The sequence below is a fragment of the Dasypus novemcinctus genome, chromosome 10 (assembly GCF_030445035.2).
Source record: "Dasypus novemcinctus isolate mDasNov1 chromosome 10, mDasNov1.1.hap2, whole genome shotgun sequence".
Lineage (NCBI taxonomy): Eukaryota > Metazoa > Chordata > Mammalia > Cingulata > Dasypodidae > Dasypus > Dasypus novemcinctus.
In genome coordinates, this window is record NC_080682.1 from 21,472,327 (window position 1) to 21,492,992 (window position 20,666).

The following is a 20,666-nucleotide window of genomic DNA, read 5'->3' on the forward strand; positions in this document are numbered from 1 at the left end:
CTCCAATTGCTGAGAAAACCAGGGTCTGAGCTCAGTTTTGACTTCTAGAGTTAAACCTGGAGTCCCGCAGCTCTCCCGAATTCTTATAGATTGAGTGGTTATTTGGCATCAGTTTGGGGGTATATGAGTCTGCTCTATGGCATCAAACTGTGCATTGGATTTTGTTTTCCTAAACTGTACACCTGCAAGAAAGTATAGCTGCAGTTTCAAGTTATGTTTACCAATGCAACATCCTATTGGTTAGGTATCTGATAGGGTAGGGAGGGAAATTCATCCTTAAGACCTCAGTATCTATGAGGATTCATTTAGTTGTCCTCCTCTATTCTTCTGTACATTTTTCCCAAAGAAATTGATTTTCAGAAATTTCTCTAAAACAACAAGTGATTTTAGCTATAGAGAAGTGGCAAGTATAACAATACCTACAAGGAAGACCAAAAATGATTTTTGTCCTCTTGATATTTGTTTTTTTTTTCTTTTTTCTTTTAGGTACCAGGGTGGGGGATTGAATTCTGAATATTGTATGTAGAAAGCTGGCACTTAACCACTGAGCTACACTGGCTTCCCACCTGTTGAGGCTTTATTTTCTAGCTTTTGTGGTGACTCATTCAAGATTGTGCCCTTCTCTTTTCTGTTTCATTTTAATGACTATTATTTGCTAAAAGAATTCAACAAAAATGTACAAAAGTAAACTTGATGATCTCCTCAGATGTTTTTTTCTGAAAAAACACATGAATTATAACCTTATTTATGCACTTGAGATATTTTTCACTATTTTCAAATGCGGTTGATTTAATTAAAGAGCATCTTTGTAACTCACAAATTTTTGCCACATCTTCTAAACTTTAGTAATAAGAGAGCACTGTTCATCTGGTTGTTTAACTGCACTGAAAGTTAGAATCAAGGTTCAAACCTGGAAACACTTCTTTCCTATCCCTTTTACAGTTTCTCTCACATCTTGGTTTCTCAGGCTGTAGATCATTGGGTTTAACATGGGAATCACAATTCCATAAAACACAGAAGCGGCCTTTTCCTGCTCTTCAGAACCATTGGTACCATGATGTAGATACATGTAAGCCAGAGTCCCATAGAAAATGCTGACCACTGTCAGGTGGGAGGCACATGTAGAGAAAGCTTTTTTCCTCCCTGCAGTAGAAGATATCTTCAGGATGGCAGCCAGGATATATATGTAGGAAAGGATGACAACCGATACAGTGAACATCAAGTTGAAGCCCACAAAGATTGTCAGTAGCAGGATGTTGAAGTCAATGTTGGAGCATGAAAGGGCCAGAATTGGGGGTTCATCACAGAAAAAGTGGTTAATTGCCCTGGATTTGCAAAAGTTCAGTGAAAAAGTAAAACTTGTGTTCACAGAGCCATTTAGGAAGCCCATGAGATAAGAGCCAACTAAGAGTTGAATGCAGACTCTCCGGGACATGACTACTGGATAGTGTAGTGGGTTACAGATGGCCACATAACGGTCCACTGCCATAGCAGCCAGGATGTAGCAGTCACTGGTTGCGAAAGTACCATAAACTAGTAACTGTACCATGCATCCTATGAATGAGATGGAGTTTTCTGTCCCTACTAAGTTTTGCAGCATCTTGGGAGTGATAGCAGAGGCATAACAGAGATCAATAAAGGCCAAATGTTGGAGGAAAAAGTACATAGGTGTGTGCAGGCAAGAATTAATCTTGATGAGCAGGATCATCCCAATGTTCCCCATGAGGGTGGCCACATAGATGACTAGAAATGCTGTGAAGAGGATATGCCAGAAATTGTGTTGACAAGCAAATCCCAGGAGAATGAATTCAGTCTCTTCAGTACCATTTTCTTTTTCCATGGCTAGCAAAAGTTAAATGTCAGTTAAAAAGTTGCAAAGAAAGAAGAGCAGAGAAAGCTAAGATCCTTGTGAATTTTTAAGTAATTCCAGACCTGTAAATGGTTTAATATTTGGTTTCATGGTAGGATGAGATGATATTTTTAATGACATAGTTGATTTGGGTCTTAGAGCAAAGTTGCACGTGTCTGAATCCTGACCCTTAACTTAGATAACTTAATTTATTATTTCAGAAAGTTGTTTTGGAACTCTACTCTTCTCAGGGTATAAACTGACATGCCACTCATAAATGTATCAATTAAGGAACATATAAAAACCTCTTTTTATTTTATTTTGCTTTTTATGCATTCTATATTTTAGTTTATGCCAACCTTCATATGAATTATAAGTATCTCAAAATCAACACACCCAGTGTGTTCTATATGATCTTGTTCCAATTTATCTCCCTAAACATATCTTACACTTTCCCTTCTTTGCTAACTCTCTGATCTGGCCCTCATGGGTTCCTGACCTTGCAGAATGCTTAATGAAAGTTTTTCTATAGTAAAAGACCAGTTTCTTTTTAAAAATTTCCAGTCTGTTACAGAGAAATCCTTCTGTAAAAAGTTCTCAGCACTGTTAAAATTCTGTAAAATTTGAAAAATGTTCAATATCATTTTCTGTACTTATTTTATCTTGTATTAGTAACAGCTGGTCCACAGTGCACACTTTAAGTATCACTGCTGTATGTCATCTATCCAACATTATTTACCTGTTTGTTCTCCTGGTGATTGATACCATCGTGCCTGCAACTTGCCCCCACTACAAATGTGAAAATTTCTCTAGTCTATCTGACTAGGGACAAAATGGTTGACTCTGAGTGTATGCACACATTTAACTTGACCAAGAATTGCCAGCTCACTTTCCAGAATGGATGCACCATTGCACACTCCTACAAACTGTATGTGGGCATTACCATATCCTTATCTCCCTGTAGCAATGGCATTATTCTATTTTATTTGTGGAGTCAGGAAAATAGATGTAAAGCACATCTAATTTTTATTTATTTTTCTATGATTACTAATGAATTTGATTATTCTTTAATATTCTTCTTGGAATTCTAGGATTCTACTGTTTTGTAAATTGCTTGTTTATATTTTTGACAACATATCTATTTAGCTTATTTATAGATGTTTTGTTTATACTAAAGTTTAGTCCCTTCTCAGTTTAACCTCACAAAGTTTTCTCACATTCTGCCATGTATTAATTTCTTCTATGACACCTTTACTGACTAGAAATCCTTCAATGGACTGTATCCATCATTGAGTGTCATTTCAAATAATTTCATTGTCCCCCAAATGCCCCATGTTACACCTATTCTTCCCTCTCTCCCCCTCAGAAACTTTGGTGACTCCTGCCTTTATATCAGTGTTACAAGTTCTTCCATTGCTATTAATGGAATAATAATAAGTCTATATTAATTATGGACAGGAACACTATGATGGCACGAACTATGAAGATACTTGTTGGAAGATACTCTGGAAAAAGGAAATGTAAGGCAACTAAAGGAAAATATCTCAGTCAATCTAATATTAAATAGATTTGCCAAGTGATAGATGTGGCTGAAGCCAGGGAAATATTAAGCATGGGGTCTAGACTTTACCATTTATAGCTGGGAGTTCAGCAATGGTCATTAAGAATTAATGTCATACATGAACAAGAGACAAAATCAAGGAGATAAAGAAATTATAGCTTCCAAACCAGAAACAGAAAAAAAGAGAATATAGAAATTTTTTTTACTGCAATAGAAGGTAGGAAAAAGGGTGATGAGAGCAAGTTGAAATATGTAATAGGAATAATTAAAAATATATCTGTATTCCTAACAAATGTAAATTAAGGGAAATAAAGATGAGTAGAAATTAGTGAAATAGAAAATAAACAACAGGTAAAATCAACAACACCAAAAGTTGATTTATTGTAAGATTATTATAATTAACTTCTGGCAAGACTGAGTAAGAAAAATAAGAGAAGACACCAAAATATTGAGAAAGAAAAAGACATAATACCTTAGAAAGCAGATATTAAAATGATAGTAAGTGGCTTCTATGGCCAACTTTGTGCCAATAAATATGAAAACTGATCAATTGGACAATTTTCTAGAAAAATACAACTTCCCAAAGTGTACTTCAAGGATATGAAATACAAAAATATTTTTGAGTCATTAAATGATTTGAATTATTATTTAAAAAAAAAATCCTCACTAAACAACAGGCCCAACTATGTTACCAGAAGATTCTACCAAACATTTATTGAACAACTAGATGTGATATTTTACTAACTTTTCTAGAAAATGACAAAAAGGAACATTCTCACCTCATTTTTGAGGCTAATATAACTTTGACACCAAAACAAAGAAATGAGTAAAGAATATTAGAACCAATCTTACTTTTGAATATAGATGCAAGCAGCCTTTTTAAAAAAATGCACCTTCACTAAATCCAGCTCTGTGTTAACCAAAGTTATAGCTGGGGCCACCAAGAGGCTCCAGTAAATAGCTATTCTTTTCTTTTCTCAGGATTTGGACAAGCTGAGGAAAAAAAATGGTAAGTATGGGGTTTAAAATATCACCATTAAACACCAGGGAGGCAGGTCTTTAGGTTTGTCAGGCAAGGTTGTCTGCTACCACGGAACATGATAATCGGCAAGGCTTACCCACCCAGTCTTGGCAGCAAGGGCTGGGCATGCCTCCTCTACATTGTAGGAGAGAGCTTCTGAGTGCAGGGAGCATGGACTTCCTGAAGGCTGGCTGCTCCCAAGAGGATAAGGGCAGAGCAGGACATGCCACGCTGTTATTCTAAGATAACCAGTCAGATAAATCTCTTCTCCTTTCTTGGAAGAGTGAATAAAATGACAAGAGAGAGATCTGGATTACACATTATCCCAGGAATGCAAGGAATTTTTAACATTGGAAAGTTTATTATATAATTTTCCATATTAAAATATTAAAGGAGAAAAGCCATATGCTTTTCTCATTAGCTATAGAAAAATTATTTGGTAACATTCAATAAACTTTCATTTTAAAATATTAACAAAATGGATGTAGGTGGGAAACATTAAACTTGGTAGAGGTTATCCACCACATTTCTATACCAAATATTATGCTTACTAAAGTCTCATTCCTGAATTTATAGGCACTGTAAATTCAGGAATGAGACAAGGATTCCTGGTGTGCCTGAATCTATTCAATATTGTTCTCAAAGTCCTAGCCTGTGCAGAAAAACAAGCAAAAGAAAATAAAGGTATTATGATTATAAAGGAAGAAACATAACTATTATTTGTCTCCATAGAAAATTATGTAATTGTCTCCATAGAAAATTATGTAATTGTCTCCATAGAAAATCCCACAGAATTGACAGATAAATTCTTAGTGAGTCTAGCAAAATTGCTTGAGCTTAGGTAATTATTTAGGAATCAATTGCATATTTGTTCACTGGCAACAGTTAGAAAAATGCTATTTTAATATTTATATTTACAATAACAATAAAAGCACGTGTTACCTGGACATAAATTGAACAAAAAATGTTGACTCATTGAGAAAATGCAACTATATTTAAAGGCTTGAAGAAAACCAAAACAGAACGACCAGGTTCACAGGTGACAACTCAATATTGTAAACAATACATTTCTCTCAGATTAATCTATAAATTCAATGCAATTCCAGTCAAATGCTTGAGAGAATTTTATGTGCACCTTGATAAGTTTATTCTAAAACTTATATGGAAGAGAAGAGAGCTAAGAGTAGCTAAGGCAAATTTAAAGAAAAACAAGGTGAGAACTTGTCCTATTAGATACCAGAATTTATTATAAAGCTATAATAATAATAAAGAGAGTGGAACTAGTGTGAGGATAGACAAATAGATCAGTGGAACTGAAAAAAAATCTTAACCACGTGTCTATGAATATTTGATACATAAAAGGATTAGCACTGCAGGTCAGTGGGGAAGTGGTCCAATAAACTGTGATGCTAAAATGCTTATACTTGGGAAAAAAATATTGTATTTCTGCTTCAGATTTTATAAAAATTAATTCCAAATGTATAAGAGAATCAAAACTATAAAGCCTTGAAAGTAAAGCATTGCAGGATATTTGTTGACAGTTATCCAGAAAAATTTTTAAAAGACAAAAGCGCAAATCATGAAATATTGGAAATTCAACTACATTAAAATTTAAGATACTAACACTGTAAAGAAAAATGACTGGGTATTGACTGGAAGTAGATATTTCAAACACAGGTAAATGTCTAAGGATTAGTATCCAGTATATAGAAGGAATTTCTGTAATCAATCTAGTGGAAAAATGTGCAAAACACATGAGTAGGAATTTCATAGAAAGAAGTCTAAATTGTCAACAGGAATATGAAAAGTTACACAACTCACTAGTAGTCAGTTAATCATATATTAATATTGCATTGAAATATAATTTTGCACTCATCAATTTGAGAGGTGAAGATTTGCTGAGTATGTGGAGCCACAGGAAATCATACATTCCTTGTGGGAATGTAAATGCACAAAGTCATACTGGAGACAATTTTGGAAATATTTAGTAAAAATTAAAGATATATTTCCCTAGAGTCCATCAATTCCATTTTAAGTGTATTCTAGAGAAATTCTTGACCCCACAAACAGGCACATGTACACATCTATGCACACATGTACACACATGCATGTACATATGCAAATTTGTGTATATACACATATCATTGTTAGTCATGGAAAAAATGGAAGCGATTAAGTCAGAAGATCAGTAAACTGGTGGCTACAAAATCTTCATGGATAACTCTCTCAGAGGATGTTGAATGGAAAAAGGCAAGTTGCAGAATTAGGTGGTGACTAGTCAATTAGTTCCTACATTAGTCTTGATATATTTTTTAAAATGTTAAATATTATATAATAAAAGAAAAATAATAAAAGAAGTTGCTCATAGAGGAGAGCCCATGTCCCCAAGAAATCAGTAGAGGCTCCTGTACTTTGCTATCAGTAATACTAGGCAGAATTGTTCTTGCTTAGATGGGATGATTGATTTTAGATAAGAATATGCCTTGACTGGAAGGATGTGTAAGAAATGAAGCCTGTTGTTGATGCGGGCTGGTTCTTGGAAATATCTTGAGAAATAAGCACAATATTTGTCTGTACTCTGTAGGGCTGAGGAGCAGCAGTAAGTTTGTGCAAGATGTTTCTTCAGGTAAATTTGCTGGAAAATAGATGAACTGCCGTTCTTTCAAGGATACTTCCATCCAGTGGTAAAAGCACATATCAGAAGAGGTTAGAATAGTCCGGGGCTCCACTTACACTAGAGTCTTGATAGAGTGATGACATTTAATGTATCAATTTGACTTTAATCATTCTGAGTTTAGATGAAATGATGTGACACCACAGGAACACTTCTCACGAGCTAAGGAAGCTTGTACAACACACACTAACACACAAAACAAACTGTATATATTAAGAGTGGTCTGACTCAATATGAGATTTTCTATTGCATCAATGATGAAATGTTTTGCTAATAAAACTGTTATAAAGAAGATTAACAAGAACCTGAGCGTTTTGAACATGATTAACCTGTACTGAGTTCCAGGGTTTCCAAAACTTCATTTTCGTTCAGCATTGTGCCATAGAAAGGAAAGAACTAGATTTGAATTCTGTTCCCACTACTCCTTAGGGACAAAGGACATAACTCCCCTCAGCATCAGTTTCTTCCTCTGTACAATGGGGATCGCAGGTCTTACTTAAAAGTTAATCATATTCATTACAACACAGTTTATATAATAGCATAAATTTTTAAATGGTTAAATAAATCAGAGTAGATTCACATTATAGATCAATATGTAGCTCAAAAAGAACACAGCTGATCTATACTGATATGGAAAGGTGTTCATGTCATATATTAAATGAGGAAAGCAAAGTGCAGAGTAATATGTAGTGTGTGACCCTTTTAAATATTAAACTTTCTTTCTCATACTCCTTTGTCTTTATTTTTTTTTGTTACATTAAAAAAATATGAGGTCCCCATATACCCCCCACCCCTCTCACCCCACTCCTCCCCTCATAACAACCTCCTCAATCATCATACTTTCTCATATTCTTACTCAAGCTCTCATTCCCTTTGTTTACCCATGGGAAAAGGTCAGGAAGGATAGTGGTTAGGGCGTCCGTCTACCACATGGGAGGTCCGTGGTTCAAACCCCGGGCCTCCTTGACCCGTGTGGAGCTGGCCCATGCGCAGTGCTGATGCGTGCAAGGAGTACCGTGCCACGCAGGGGTGTCCCCCGCATAGGGGAGCCCCACGCACAAGGAGTGCACCCCGTAAGGAGAGCTGCCCAGCATGAAAGAAAAGTGCAGTCTGCCCAGGAATCGTGCCGCATACATGGAGAGCTGACACAACAAGATGATGCAACAAAAAAGCACACAGATTCCCCTGCAGCTGACAACAACAGAAGTGGACAAAGAACATGCAGCACATAGACACAGAGAACAGACAACTGGGGTGGGGGGTGGGGAGGGGAAAGAAATAAAATAAATAAATAAATCTTAAAAAAAATAAAAGGCAATGGAAAAAGAGAAGAGTATTTAAAAAAAAAAGAAACTTCTGTACTTTTTCTTGACTTTGTAATTGCTTTAAAAGGCAAGAAGAAGAGAAAAAACGTAAAGCCTGTTTTGCAGTGAAGTGAAGTTCAAATGAGCTGATTTATGTAAACTTCACAGCACCGGGCCTGGCATAGAATGCCCAACAGTTAGCCACAGTAACATACACAAAGAACACATTATGGGTATATAATATTCAATTATCCATTCATTCAATAATTCAATGATTTATTCACTCATAGCCTTTCCCAGGTAATGCTAAGCCCAAACAGTCTCCTTACTCCCTTTCCATTCCATCACCAGAGATGAAATGATTCTTCCTGGACCTGTGGTGAAACCTGCTGGAACAGACTATGACCCTTTCGATCAGCCGATTCCCACATACACTGCAGGCTCACAGCGACTGTGAAAAATGGCTATGTTTTACTTACACTGGAGATGCCTCCAGATGCTTTTTCTACAACAGATGCAGGTTGATTTCCCACCAAGTCCTCTTCTGTGTTCTTTCCCATCTGGGAGTTTATAACTGGGACCTAAGAAATCAGTGCTTTCCCCTTGAGAATCTGAGGTTTCTGGGGCTGAGGGAATTGGAAAAGACAACGTTCATCGTTATTTTTTGCTGAAGAAAAGTTAAGCTTTCCAGAGAGGAAACAATTTATTTTCACTGAACTGCCATTAGAGACTTGCTTTCTTTTTTTTAAAAAGTTGCCCTGTTATAGAACAGCTGGGTTTTTTCCCTCTCGTTATGAATCAGATTGAACATGTTGTTAAATATGTCTAGGAACCTATGTTTAGGTTCAGATAATAATCTCTGTTACCATAATCAGCCAAAATCTGGTTTTCTGAAAAAGAATACAAAAAATATACATCTTCTCCCTGAGAAGACTATGGGAAAATTTAAGGGTATATTGACTCTAGTGTGAGAAATAGAGTTCCTTCTATTTGAACAAATTTTATATTATCACTGAAACCATTTCTCATTTTTTAAAGAAAAATGTGCTCTCAATCCCTTATTTATTTATAAAATTTTATATATGCTTTTTTTGCTCCCCCTCAAATCAGCCTGAGGAAAGACACCCTTATATTCCAGTTGCAGTTTACAACATCAGCATACACACAATCTATGGAAAAAGAGGCTTTGAATTGTGTTTGGATATATAGCTGCTAGAGTTAAATCTTTAATTAGCCTGAGGAGAGAGCTTGACTTTTTTTGGTCTTTATTTATTTTTTTAATGTTACATTTAAAAAATATGAGGTCCCCATATGCCCCCCATCCCCCTACCCCACTCCTCCCCCCATAACAACAACCTCCTCCATCATCATGAGACATTCATTGCATTTGGTGAATACATCTCTGAGCACTGCTGCGCCTCATGGTCAATGGTCCACACCATAGCCCACACTCTCCCACAGTCCACCCAGTGGGCCATGGGAGGACATACAATGTCTGGTAACTGTCCCTGCAGCACCATCTAGGACAACTCCATGTCCTGAAAATGCCCCTATGTCACATCTCTTCCTCCCACTCTCTACCCCCAGCAGTCATCATGGCCACTTTATCCACACCAATGCTGCATTTTCTTTGATTACTAATCACAATAGTTCATGAATTGAATATCAGTTAATCCACTCTAATCCATACTCTATTTCTCCATCCTGTGGACCCTGGAATGGTTGTGTCCACTCCACATCTATATCAAGAGGGGGCTTAGATTCCTCATGGATGCTGGATGCAATTCTCCTGCTTGCAGTTGTAGGCAGTCTTGGCTCCCTGGTGTGGTGGTTGACCTTCTTCACCTCCATGTTAGCTGTGTGGGGTAAGTCCAATAAACCAGAGTGTAGGAGTTGCAAGTCTGTTGAGGCTCAGGGCCTGGCTATCACATGGTCAGTCCAGAGATTCAGGTCCCCTGGGTATACACTAATCCCCAGCTCCAACTACAGATCTGGTAAAAGTAACAGGAGAGGCTTGTGAACAAAGATCACATCTGAGTTCAGCTCCATCACACAGAAACACAAACTCCAAAGTAGGGCCAACTGACATGGCACTGAACTCCATCTACCATGACCATAGAACCTGTGGGTCTCTGTAGCCCTCAGAAGACCAAATACCTGAGGTTGTATCCACTTTATCTGTCTCTAGGATTCTGCTGAGATGTGCATAAGACCACTCTGATAACCTCCTGGCAACTTTTGGGGACTAATAGCCATATAAACTTATTTGTCCTTTCCATTTCCCCCTTTGATTCAGGTCAAAAAGCATTTTTAACTCCTGGTATTATATGTAGACTGAGATATTCTGTTGGACTGAGTTGACCCTTGTATTCAAGGTCATCTTCTAGTTACATCATCAGCTGGTACTTGGCAGTAATCCCTCAGTGCCAGGAGGCTCACCCCGGGAGTCATGTCCCATGCTGGGGGGAAGGCAACACATTTACGTGCTGAGTTTGGCTTCAAGACTGACCAAATTTGAGCAACACGGAAGCTCCCAGGACATAACTCTTAGGCACCCTGCAGCTCTAGGCCTTGTTCTTATTTTGGGTGCACAGGCTCACAAGCATATTCATTAGTATCAAGGGCTCATTGTTGGACCTTCCTTCTTTTTTGGTCTTTGCTGTTCACTTGAGGGATTGTTGCTGTTCCTTTAGGGACTGTGATAGAGCTCCCCTGGCTAGGAACTCAGCACTCCCTCAGTTGTTGTTTTTAATTGTTTCCACTATGAAAATATCCAAACATTTTTATGTACCCTGGATATATGCCCTCTAGAATTCCCTGCCAACCATGTGTCCCCCGTCAATAACATCCCACACCAGTATTCCTCCCCTGCTATTGTTGAACCTCTCTTGATCCAAAACCTTTTCAAAAATGAAGCCCAATATATTGCCAGGTTCCATTAATAATAAAATGGAATATAATGATGAGTTCAAAGGTTAGATATAGAATACATATTAATTTAGAAAAATTAAGGTTAAAATAAATTGGGGTATCAAAAAATTAAAAGATGCAAAAGCTTTGTTTTTGATGTTTTGCCTTCCATCACTGCAATAAGTGTTGCCCTGTATGCAAATTGACAAGGCAACTTCTTCCGTCTTTTCCTCAGTATCTACATCCTTTCTTTTTCTTTTTTCCCCCTAATTATTAAGCTTGTCTTCACAAAAGTTTTAGATCACAGTAATTCATATATACAATATACAATATATGCACATATCCAACTTAAAACCCCCCTCCCTTCCACAGCAATAATCCTTTCACATATTCATACTATGTTTACGGAAAATGATGTACAGATATTGAGACAATAGCTTTCAAACAAAGTAAGATTTGGGTTTACATTGTGGTTTATAGTTTAGACTACACAATTTTCTAAATTTTTAGGTACTTATGTTTTACATTATGATTTACACTTTAGCCTATAGGCCCCTATACATTTTCGGTGTAATTTAACATGTCTTATATCCATCATTGCATAATCTTGTGGAACACTTCTATTGCCCACACAGTTAGTTACATTGATTACATCTATTCAATACCTCTTTCCCCCTCCCCTCAGGGCCCACAGTGACAGTCAATCTTCATTGTTTGAAGGGCCATTTTCAGAGATACTTGCAACAATGTTGAGGGGTTGACATGTTCGACTGCCCTAATGCATTGGGAGCCACCATTTCTCTCGAGAGATACAATTCCCTCTATTTGAAAACATCAGTCCTTCCCAGGATCTGGGTATACCTTCACTCTCATTATACAGGTCTCTATCCAATGTATAACCTACTATGACAAAATGAGCACTCACACACTCCATAGAAGCCTGTCCTATGTCAGATTATCCCTTTAAGCATCTTAAACAGGTAACCTTCCATATTATATTTTTGAAAAGGTTTTCTCAGCATTATGCTCTCAACCAAATATCTGAGCATATGAACATATGCTCCCCCATATGCTCCTCCCCCTTCCCCCCAATTTCTTGGGCAATATTACCCATCCTCCCATCCCTAGCCCCCCACAAGCCTGCAAAGCCCCACCCAAAGGTATCCTTATGCCCCCATTTTATCCCTTCCCTGCACATATACTTACCTCCAGTTTATCACAGATTTCACCCATATAGGTGTCAGTTTACCCCCTAATTTCCTTTAAGCCTATCATCTAGCTCTCTGAGGCAGCTTAGTTTACTTATATCATTGAGGTCATGTAGTGTTTGTCCTTCAGTGCATGGGTTGCTTAAATCAATAAGGTTCTCAAGATTAATCCATGTTATCACATGTGTTTGTAGTGTTTTTGGTCTTCAAGCTGAGTAGTATTCCATTGTATGTATATACCACATTTTATTTATTCATTCATCTGTTGATGGGCATTTGGGTTGATTCCAACTTTTGGCAATAGTGAACAATGCTGCTATGAACATTGGTGTGCATATATCAGTTTGTCCTTGTTTTCAGTTCTACTGGATGTATACCCAGCAGTGGAATTGCTGGGTTATATGACAAATCTATAGCTAGTTTTTTGAGAAACTGATAACTGCCCTACAGAATGATTGGATCCTTCTGCATTCCCACCAGCAGTGTATGAGTGTTCCCATTCCTCCACATCCTCTCCAGCATTTGTAGTCTTCTGTTTTTTTCATAGCTGCCAATATTATGGGAGTAAGATGATATCTTGTTGTAGTTTTGATTTGCATTTCCCTAGTAGCTACAGATTTGGAGCATTTTTTTTTTTCATGTGCTTTTTAGAAATTTGTATTTCTTCTTTGGAGAAGTGTCTGCTTAAATCTTTTTCCCATTTTTAAAATGGGTTGTTTGTCTTTTTATTTTCAAGATATAGGAGTTCTTCATATATGCAGGTTATAAATCTCCTATTAGATATATGGTTACCAAATATTTTCTCTCATTGTGTAGGCTCTCTTTTCACTTTCTTGACAAACTCCTTTGAGGTGTGGAAGGCTTTAATTTTGAGGAAGTCCCATTTACATATTTGTTCTTTTGCTGCTTGTGTTTTTTGTGTGAAGTTCATGAAGCAATTTCCTATTACAAGGTCCTGTAGATGTTTCCCTACACTGCTTTCTAAAGTCTTGATGGTCTTGGTTCTTATATTTAGGTCTTTGATCCATCTTGAGTTGAATTTTGTATAAGGTGTGAGTTGGTAATCCTCTTTCATTCATTTACATATGGATATCCAGTTTTCCAGGCACCATTTGTTGAATGGGCCATTCTCTCCCAGTTGAGAGGGTTCAAATATTGTATGATGATATATATGAGGATCTATATCAGAACTCTCAATTTGATTCCATTGGTCAGTGTGTCTCTCCTTGTGCCAATACCTTGCTGTTTTCACTACTGTAGCTTTGTAGTATGTTTTGAAGTCAGGTAGTGTGATTCCTCCATTTTCGTTTTTCTTTTTCAATATGTCTTTGGCTATTCGAGGCCTCTTTCCTTTCCAAATAAATTTCATGGATAGTTTTTCTAGTTCATTAAGGAATGCCGTGTTGATTTTTATTGGGATTGCATTGAATGTGTAGATCAGTTTTGGTAGGATAGACATCTTAATAATATTTAGTCTTTCTATCCATGAACAGGGAATATTCTTCATTTAGCTAGGTCTTCTTTGATTTTCTTGAACAGTGTTGTGTAGTTCTCTGTGTATAAGTTTTTTTATATTTTTAGTTAAATTTATTCCTAGGTATTTGTTTTTTCATTGACTATTGTAAATGGTATTTGTTTCTTGATTTCCTCCTGAGCTTGCTCATTATTGGTGTACAGAAATGTTACTGATTTTTGCACATTGATCTTATAACCTGCGACTTTACTAAATTCATTTATGAGTTCTAGAAGCTTTGTCATAGACCTCTCAGGGTTTTCTATGTATAAGATCATGTCATTCACAAATAATGAAATTTTGACTTCTTCCTTTCCAATTAGAATGCCTTTTATATTTGGTTCTTACCTCAGTGCTCGAGCAAGTACTTCAAGAAAATGTTAAATAGAAGAGGTGATAGTGGCCATCCTTGTCTTGTTCCTGATCTTAGAGGGAAGGATTTTAGGATTTCACCATTGTAAGCCATGTTGGCTGTGGGTTTTTCATACATACTCTTTATCATGTTCAGAAAATTTCCTTGTATTCTGATCTTTTGCAGTGTTTTTATCAAGAAAGGGTGCTGTATTTTGTCAAATGCTTTTTCTGAATCTATAGATATAATCATGTGATTTTTTCCCCTTCAATCTGTTTATATGGTGTATTACATTGATTGGTTTTCTTGTGTTGAACCATCCTTGCATGCCCAGAATGAATCCCACTTGGTCATGGTGTATAATTCTTTTAATGTGTTGTTGAATATGGTTAGCAAGTATTTTGTTGAGGATTTTTGCGTCTAGGTTCATTAGAAGAAATTGGTCTGTAATTTTCCTTTCTTGTGGTGTCCTTGTTTGGCTTTGGTACTAGGGTAATGTTGGCATCATAGTATGAGTTAGGCAATGTTCCTTGTGTTTCAATTTTTTGAAAGAGTTTCAGCAAGATTGGCATTTTTCTTTCTGGAATGTTTTGTGGAATTCACATGTGAAGCTGTCTGGCCGAGGGCTCTTCTTAGTTGGGAGGTTTATAATGACTGATCTATCTCTTTACTTGTGAATTGTTTGATTTGTTGAGATCATCAATTTCTTCTTTCATCAGTATAGGCTGCTTATGTGTTTCTAGGAATTTATCTATTTCCTCTGAATTGTCATTTTTGTTAGAATACAGTTTTTCAAAGTATCCTCTTATGGTAGTCTTTATTTCTGTGGGGTCAGTGGTGATATCTCCTTTCTCATTTCTTATTTTGTGTATTTGCATCTTCTCCCTTTTTTCTTTGTTAGTCTAGCTAAGGGTTTGTTAATTTTATTGATCTTCTCTGTGGGAGGAGGGGCACCCGGCTTGCCTCAGTGGCAAACAGTGTGGCAAGAGGTGACACTACCTCTGCCCACTGGGCCTAGACAAGGTGACCACGCCTGATTAGGCCTTTGCTGCTAACGGCTAGCCGGCACCGCCCTCCCCCTTCCTATCTCCCGCCTAGCCCAGCTCTCACTTCCCCTCCCTCCTCCCTTAAACCTAATCACTTAGTACGCTGTTTGCCCAGCAACAGCTTACAACCACCTATCAGCTTAGTAACAGTGTCAGCCTATCAAGAGTTAGCACATACTCTACTGGCCAATCACTAGCCCAATGCCAGAACATTGCCTTATATGGAAACAGCATTTGCCCTAGCCAATCAGAACCCGCCACACCACTCCCCAATCCTATAAATCTGCATCCCCTTCCACAATAAACCAGACTTGTGCCATCAGCCTGTCTCCGCGACTCCTTCCTGGGTCGTGCGCCCTCCACGCCTTCGGAGCCCCCGAGGGAAGCCTCAGCGGCCATACGAGGCTTTCTTCCCCACGCCAGGGACCCCTCTCATCCCACAACGGGACCCCACTTGTCCCGCAATAGGGACCCCACTCGTCCCATAACAGGGACCCCGTTTTATCCCTCACTTCTCAAAGAACCAACTCTAGGTTTTGTTTATCTTTTCAAGTGATTTTTTATTTTTTATTTCATTTAGTTCTGCTCTTATCATTGTTCTTTCTTTTTTTCTTTCTTCTTTCTGTGGGGTTACTTTTTTTTTTTTTTTTTTTTTTTTACTAATTCCTCCAAATGTGCAGTTAGTTCCTTAATTTTTGCTTTTTCTTCTTTTTTGATGTATGAATTTATGGCTATAAATTTCTGTCTCAGTACTGCTTTTGCTGCATCCCATAAGTTTTGGTATGTTTTGTTATCATTTTCATTAGTTTCAAGGTAGTTATTAATTTCTTTTGAGATTTCCTCTTTGACCCACTGTTTTTCTAAGAATGTGCTGTTTAATTTTCATATCTTGGTGTGAAATCTGAATTTCCAGCTACACTCCACTGAGGTCATATTATTCTGTATGATTTCAATCTTTCTGAATTCATTGAGCCTTTCTTTGTGACTTGGCAGATGGTCTATCTTTGAGAATGATCCATGTGCACTTGAGAAAAATGTATATCCTGCTGTATTCAGGTGTAATAATCTGTACATGTCTATTAGTTCCAGCTTCTCTAATATACTGTTGAAAGTTTTTGTTTCTTTATTGATTCTCTTTTGAGATGTTCTGTCCAAACTTGACAGTGGTGTATTAAAGTCTTCCACTATAATTGTGGAGGTATCTATTCTTTCACTTAGTTTTCCAGTGTTTGCCTCATGTCTTTGCAGGCACCCTTGCTAGGAGCATAAATATTTATGATTGTTCATTCTTCTTGAAAGATTATCCCTTTCACTGATATCTAGTATCCATCTTTGTCTCTCACAATTGTTTTGCATTTAAAATCTATTTTGTCTGATATTAATATAGCTACTCCTGCCTTCTTTTTGGTTATTGTTTGCTGGTAAGATTGTTTTCCAGCCATTCACTTTCAACCTCCTATAATCCCTGGGTCTAAGATGTGTTTCTTGTAGATAGCATATAGATGGGTCATATTTGCTTATCCAATCTTCCAGTCTGAATCTTTTGACAGGTGAGTTTAATCCATTGACATTCAGTGTTATGACTTTCAAGGAATTATTTATGTTAGCCTTATTTTTTTGGACTTGTGTTTGTCATATTTTGTTTGTTTTCCTTCTCTTTTTGTCTTTTTTGTTGCTCTTACACTCTCCTCCAACTCTGCCTCTCCTGTTTTTTTCTTTCTTCCTGAAGAACTCCCTTTAGTATTTCTTGAAAGGCAGGGTTCGTGTTAGCACACTCTTTTAATTTCTGTTTATCTGTGAATATTTTTAACTCTCCATCATTTTTTAATGCTTGCTTAGCTGGGTAGAGTATTCTTGGTTGGAAATTTTTTTCTTTTAGTACCTTGACTATATCATACCACTGCCTCCTTGCCTCCATGGTTTCAGATGAGAAATCAGCACTTAATCTTATGGAGCCTCCCTAGTATGTGATGGTTCTCTTTTCTCTTGCTGCTTTTAAAATTTTCTCTTTGTCTTAAGCATTGGATAATTTGACAAGTGTATGTCTTGGGGTGTGCCTATTGGGATTTATGGTGTTTGGGTGTGTTGTGCTTCCTGGACATGTACATCCATCTCTCTCAATAGATTTGGGAAGTTTTCAGCCATTTTTCTTCTAACGCACCTTTTGTCCCCTTTCTCTTCTCTTCTCCTTCCGGGATGCCTATAATATGTATGTTTGTGTCTTTTGCATTGTCATTCATGTCTCTAAGTCCCAGCTGGAATTTTTTTTAATCTTTTTATCTTTCAGTTCTACTATCTGTTTGATTTCAGGTGTACTGTCTTCCATGTCACCTATTCTCTCCTCTGCCTCTTCTAATCTCCTGCTATTTGCTGAGAGTGTATTTTTGAGTTCTTGAACTGTGGTATTCATCACCATCATATTTGTTATCTTTCTGCATATATCTGCAATTTCCTCTCCAACTGTTTTCTTCATATTGTTAATTTCTTCCATTGATCTCTAACATGTGTTTTGAGATCTTTAATTACTTGTCTGATATTCTGCTCCTCATCCTGGTTTTTAGTTTGTTCATTGGATTCAGTCATGTTTTCCTGATTATTGGATTGGTTTGTAGTTTTTTGTGGCTGTCTGGTCATCATTTTATCTTGACAGGTTTAATCAGTTCCTTGGCTTCTTTGTCTATTCTTGGGGATTAGTTGTTGTTCATGCATAAGTGTTATGTCTTCTCTTTGTCACTTTGTTATTCTTACTCTATTTTCTTGTTGCTGGCTAAGTTCACTTTGAAGGAGAATATTAGGGCCAGGGAAAGGCAAAATGAGTATGAAAAGAAAATGTATAAAGTAGTATTGGGAATAAATGTTAACAGAGCAACAATGGGAGATCTGGGAGAATGGATATTAGACTCATGTAAGTTGTGTAGAGTTATAGCAGTAAGTAGAATACCTATAATGAGACATTCAACTGAATATGGGGAGGATTATAGTATGAATTAAAAGGCCAGTGTTTTCATGAGAGAGGGAAAGGGAAAAGAAAGACAATAATATCAAGAGTGGATAAAAGACAGAAAACAGAACAAATGTATTAGAAATTAAAAGTCAGACAATTTGGGGGCCAAAGAAAGAAGGTGGAATGTAAGAGAAACAGTAGATGATGGAGGATAGAAAGATGTAGGGGAAAGGGGATCGGTAGGTGGCCAAAATAAATACACACAGAAAAGAGGAAATGGAGGATGAGGAAACACAGCAGGTGTGAAGGACTCCCTGACACACCTATTATATAATGAAAATAAAACAAAAAGAAGAAAAAGAGAGAAAAGAAAAAAAGAGAAGAGAAAAAAGGGTGGACAAAGAAAGGGGGGGAGGGAATAAGCAAGGAAAACAAAGAGAGATAAAAAAACTAAATAAATGCAAAGGAACCTTGGGGGATAAAATGGGAGAAAAGATCAGGAGACAATGCAATATTAGCAACCACAACAAAAACAAACAAACAAACAAACAAACAAAAGAACCAACGTTTCAAGCTAGGAATCCTCTCACATTTAAATAATACACTTAGGGATCTGACCTTCCCCCTTTCTCCCTTCCTCATTTCTCTCTCTCCCAGGGCAGCAGGAAAGCTGCCTGAGAGGTCCAATAGGAGACTCAAGTAGGTCCTTTTTGAGCCAACTCAACACAGAAGACTATGACTCTTTATTTCCAGCATGAGAGCACCTACACCTCAGCAGAAACCCCAAATATGCTATTGGAAGCTTGAATTGCATGTCCTACAATCCCTCCCCCTTAGGTGTTCTATGGGAGGTCTAATTTATTTATTTATTTATTTATTTAAAATTTTTTATTCATTTTGTAAAAATATGAAAAAAAATATGTAAAAAATATGTAAAAAAAAGAAGCTGGATCTAATAGACATATATAGATCATTACACCCAAACACAGCAGGATATACATTTTTCTCAAGCGCACATGGAACATTCTCCAAGATAGACCATATGCTAGGCCACAAAGAAAGGCTGAATGAATTCAGAAAGATTGAAATCATACAAAACAATATCTCTGACCACAGTGGAGTCAAGCTGGAAATTTGCAAGGGACAGAGGCCCAGGTTTCACACCACGATTTGGAAACTAAACAGCACACTCTTAGAAAAACAGTGGGTCAAAGAGGAAATCTCAAAACAAATCAATGACTACCTTGAAACAAATGATAATGATAACACAACATACCAAAATTTATGGGATACAGCGAAAGCAGTACTGAGAGGGAAATTTATAGCCATAAATTCATATATCAAAAAAGAAGAAAGAGCAAAAATTGAAGAATTAACTGCACATTTTAAGGAATTAGAAAAACAACAACAAAGTGACCTAACAGGAAGAAAAAGGAAGGAAATAACAAAGATAAGAGCAGAACTAAATGAAATAGAAAATAAGAAATCAATTGAAAAGATAAACAAGACCAAGAGCTGGTTTTTTGAGAAGATCAACAAAATTGACAAACCTTTAGTGAGACTAACAAAGAAAAAAAGAGAAAAGATGCAAATACACAAAATAAGAAATGAGAAAGGTGATATCACCACTGACCCCACAGAAATAAAGACTATCATAAGAGGATACTTTGAAAAACTATATTCCAACAAAAATGACAATTTAGAGGAAATGGACAAATTCCTAGAAACACATAAGCAACCCATATTGACGAAAGAAGAAATTGATGATCTTAACAAACCAATCACAAGCAGAGAGATAGAATCAGTCATTAAAAATCTCCCAACTAAGAAGAGCCCAGGGCCAGATGGCTTCACAGGTGAATTCTACAAAACATTCTGGAAAGAACTAACAGCAATCCTGCTGAAACTATTCCAAAAAATTGAAACAGATGGAACAATTGCTCAACTCCTTCTATGACGCCAACATTACCCTAGTACCACAAACAAAGACACCACAAAAAAGGAAAATTACAGACCAATTTCTCTAATGAACCTAGATGCAAAAATACTTAACAAAATACTTGTTAATCGTATTCAACAACACATTAAACGAATCATACACCACGACCAAGTGGGATTTATTCCAGGTATGCAAGGATGGTTCAACATAAGAAAATCAATCAACGTAATACACCATATAAACAGAATGAAGGAAAAAAATCACGTGATTATATCTATAGATGCAGAAAAAGCATTTGACAAAATACAGCACCCTTTCTTGATAAAAACACTCCAAAAGATTGGA

The 20,666-nt window shown here is 36.9% G+C and overlaps 1 protein-coding gene across 1 annotated transcript; it reads right to left on the minus strand.

The window, feature by feature from the left end:
• Positions 1-904: 904 nt before the first annotated feature.
• Positions 905-1,840, minus strand: LOC101425762 (olfactory receptor 5AK2-like). Its single transcript, XM_004471075.2, has one exon. It carries the CDS (start codon positions 1,838-1,840, stop codon positions 905-907), a length of 936 nt encoding a protein of 311 aa, XP_004471132.1.
• Positions 1,841-20,666: the final 18,826 nt, after the last annotated feature.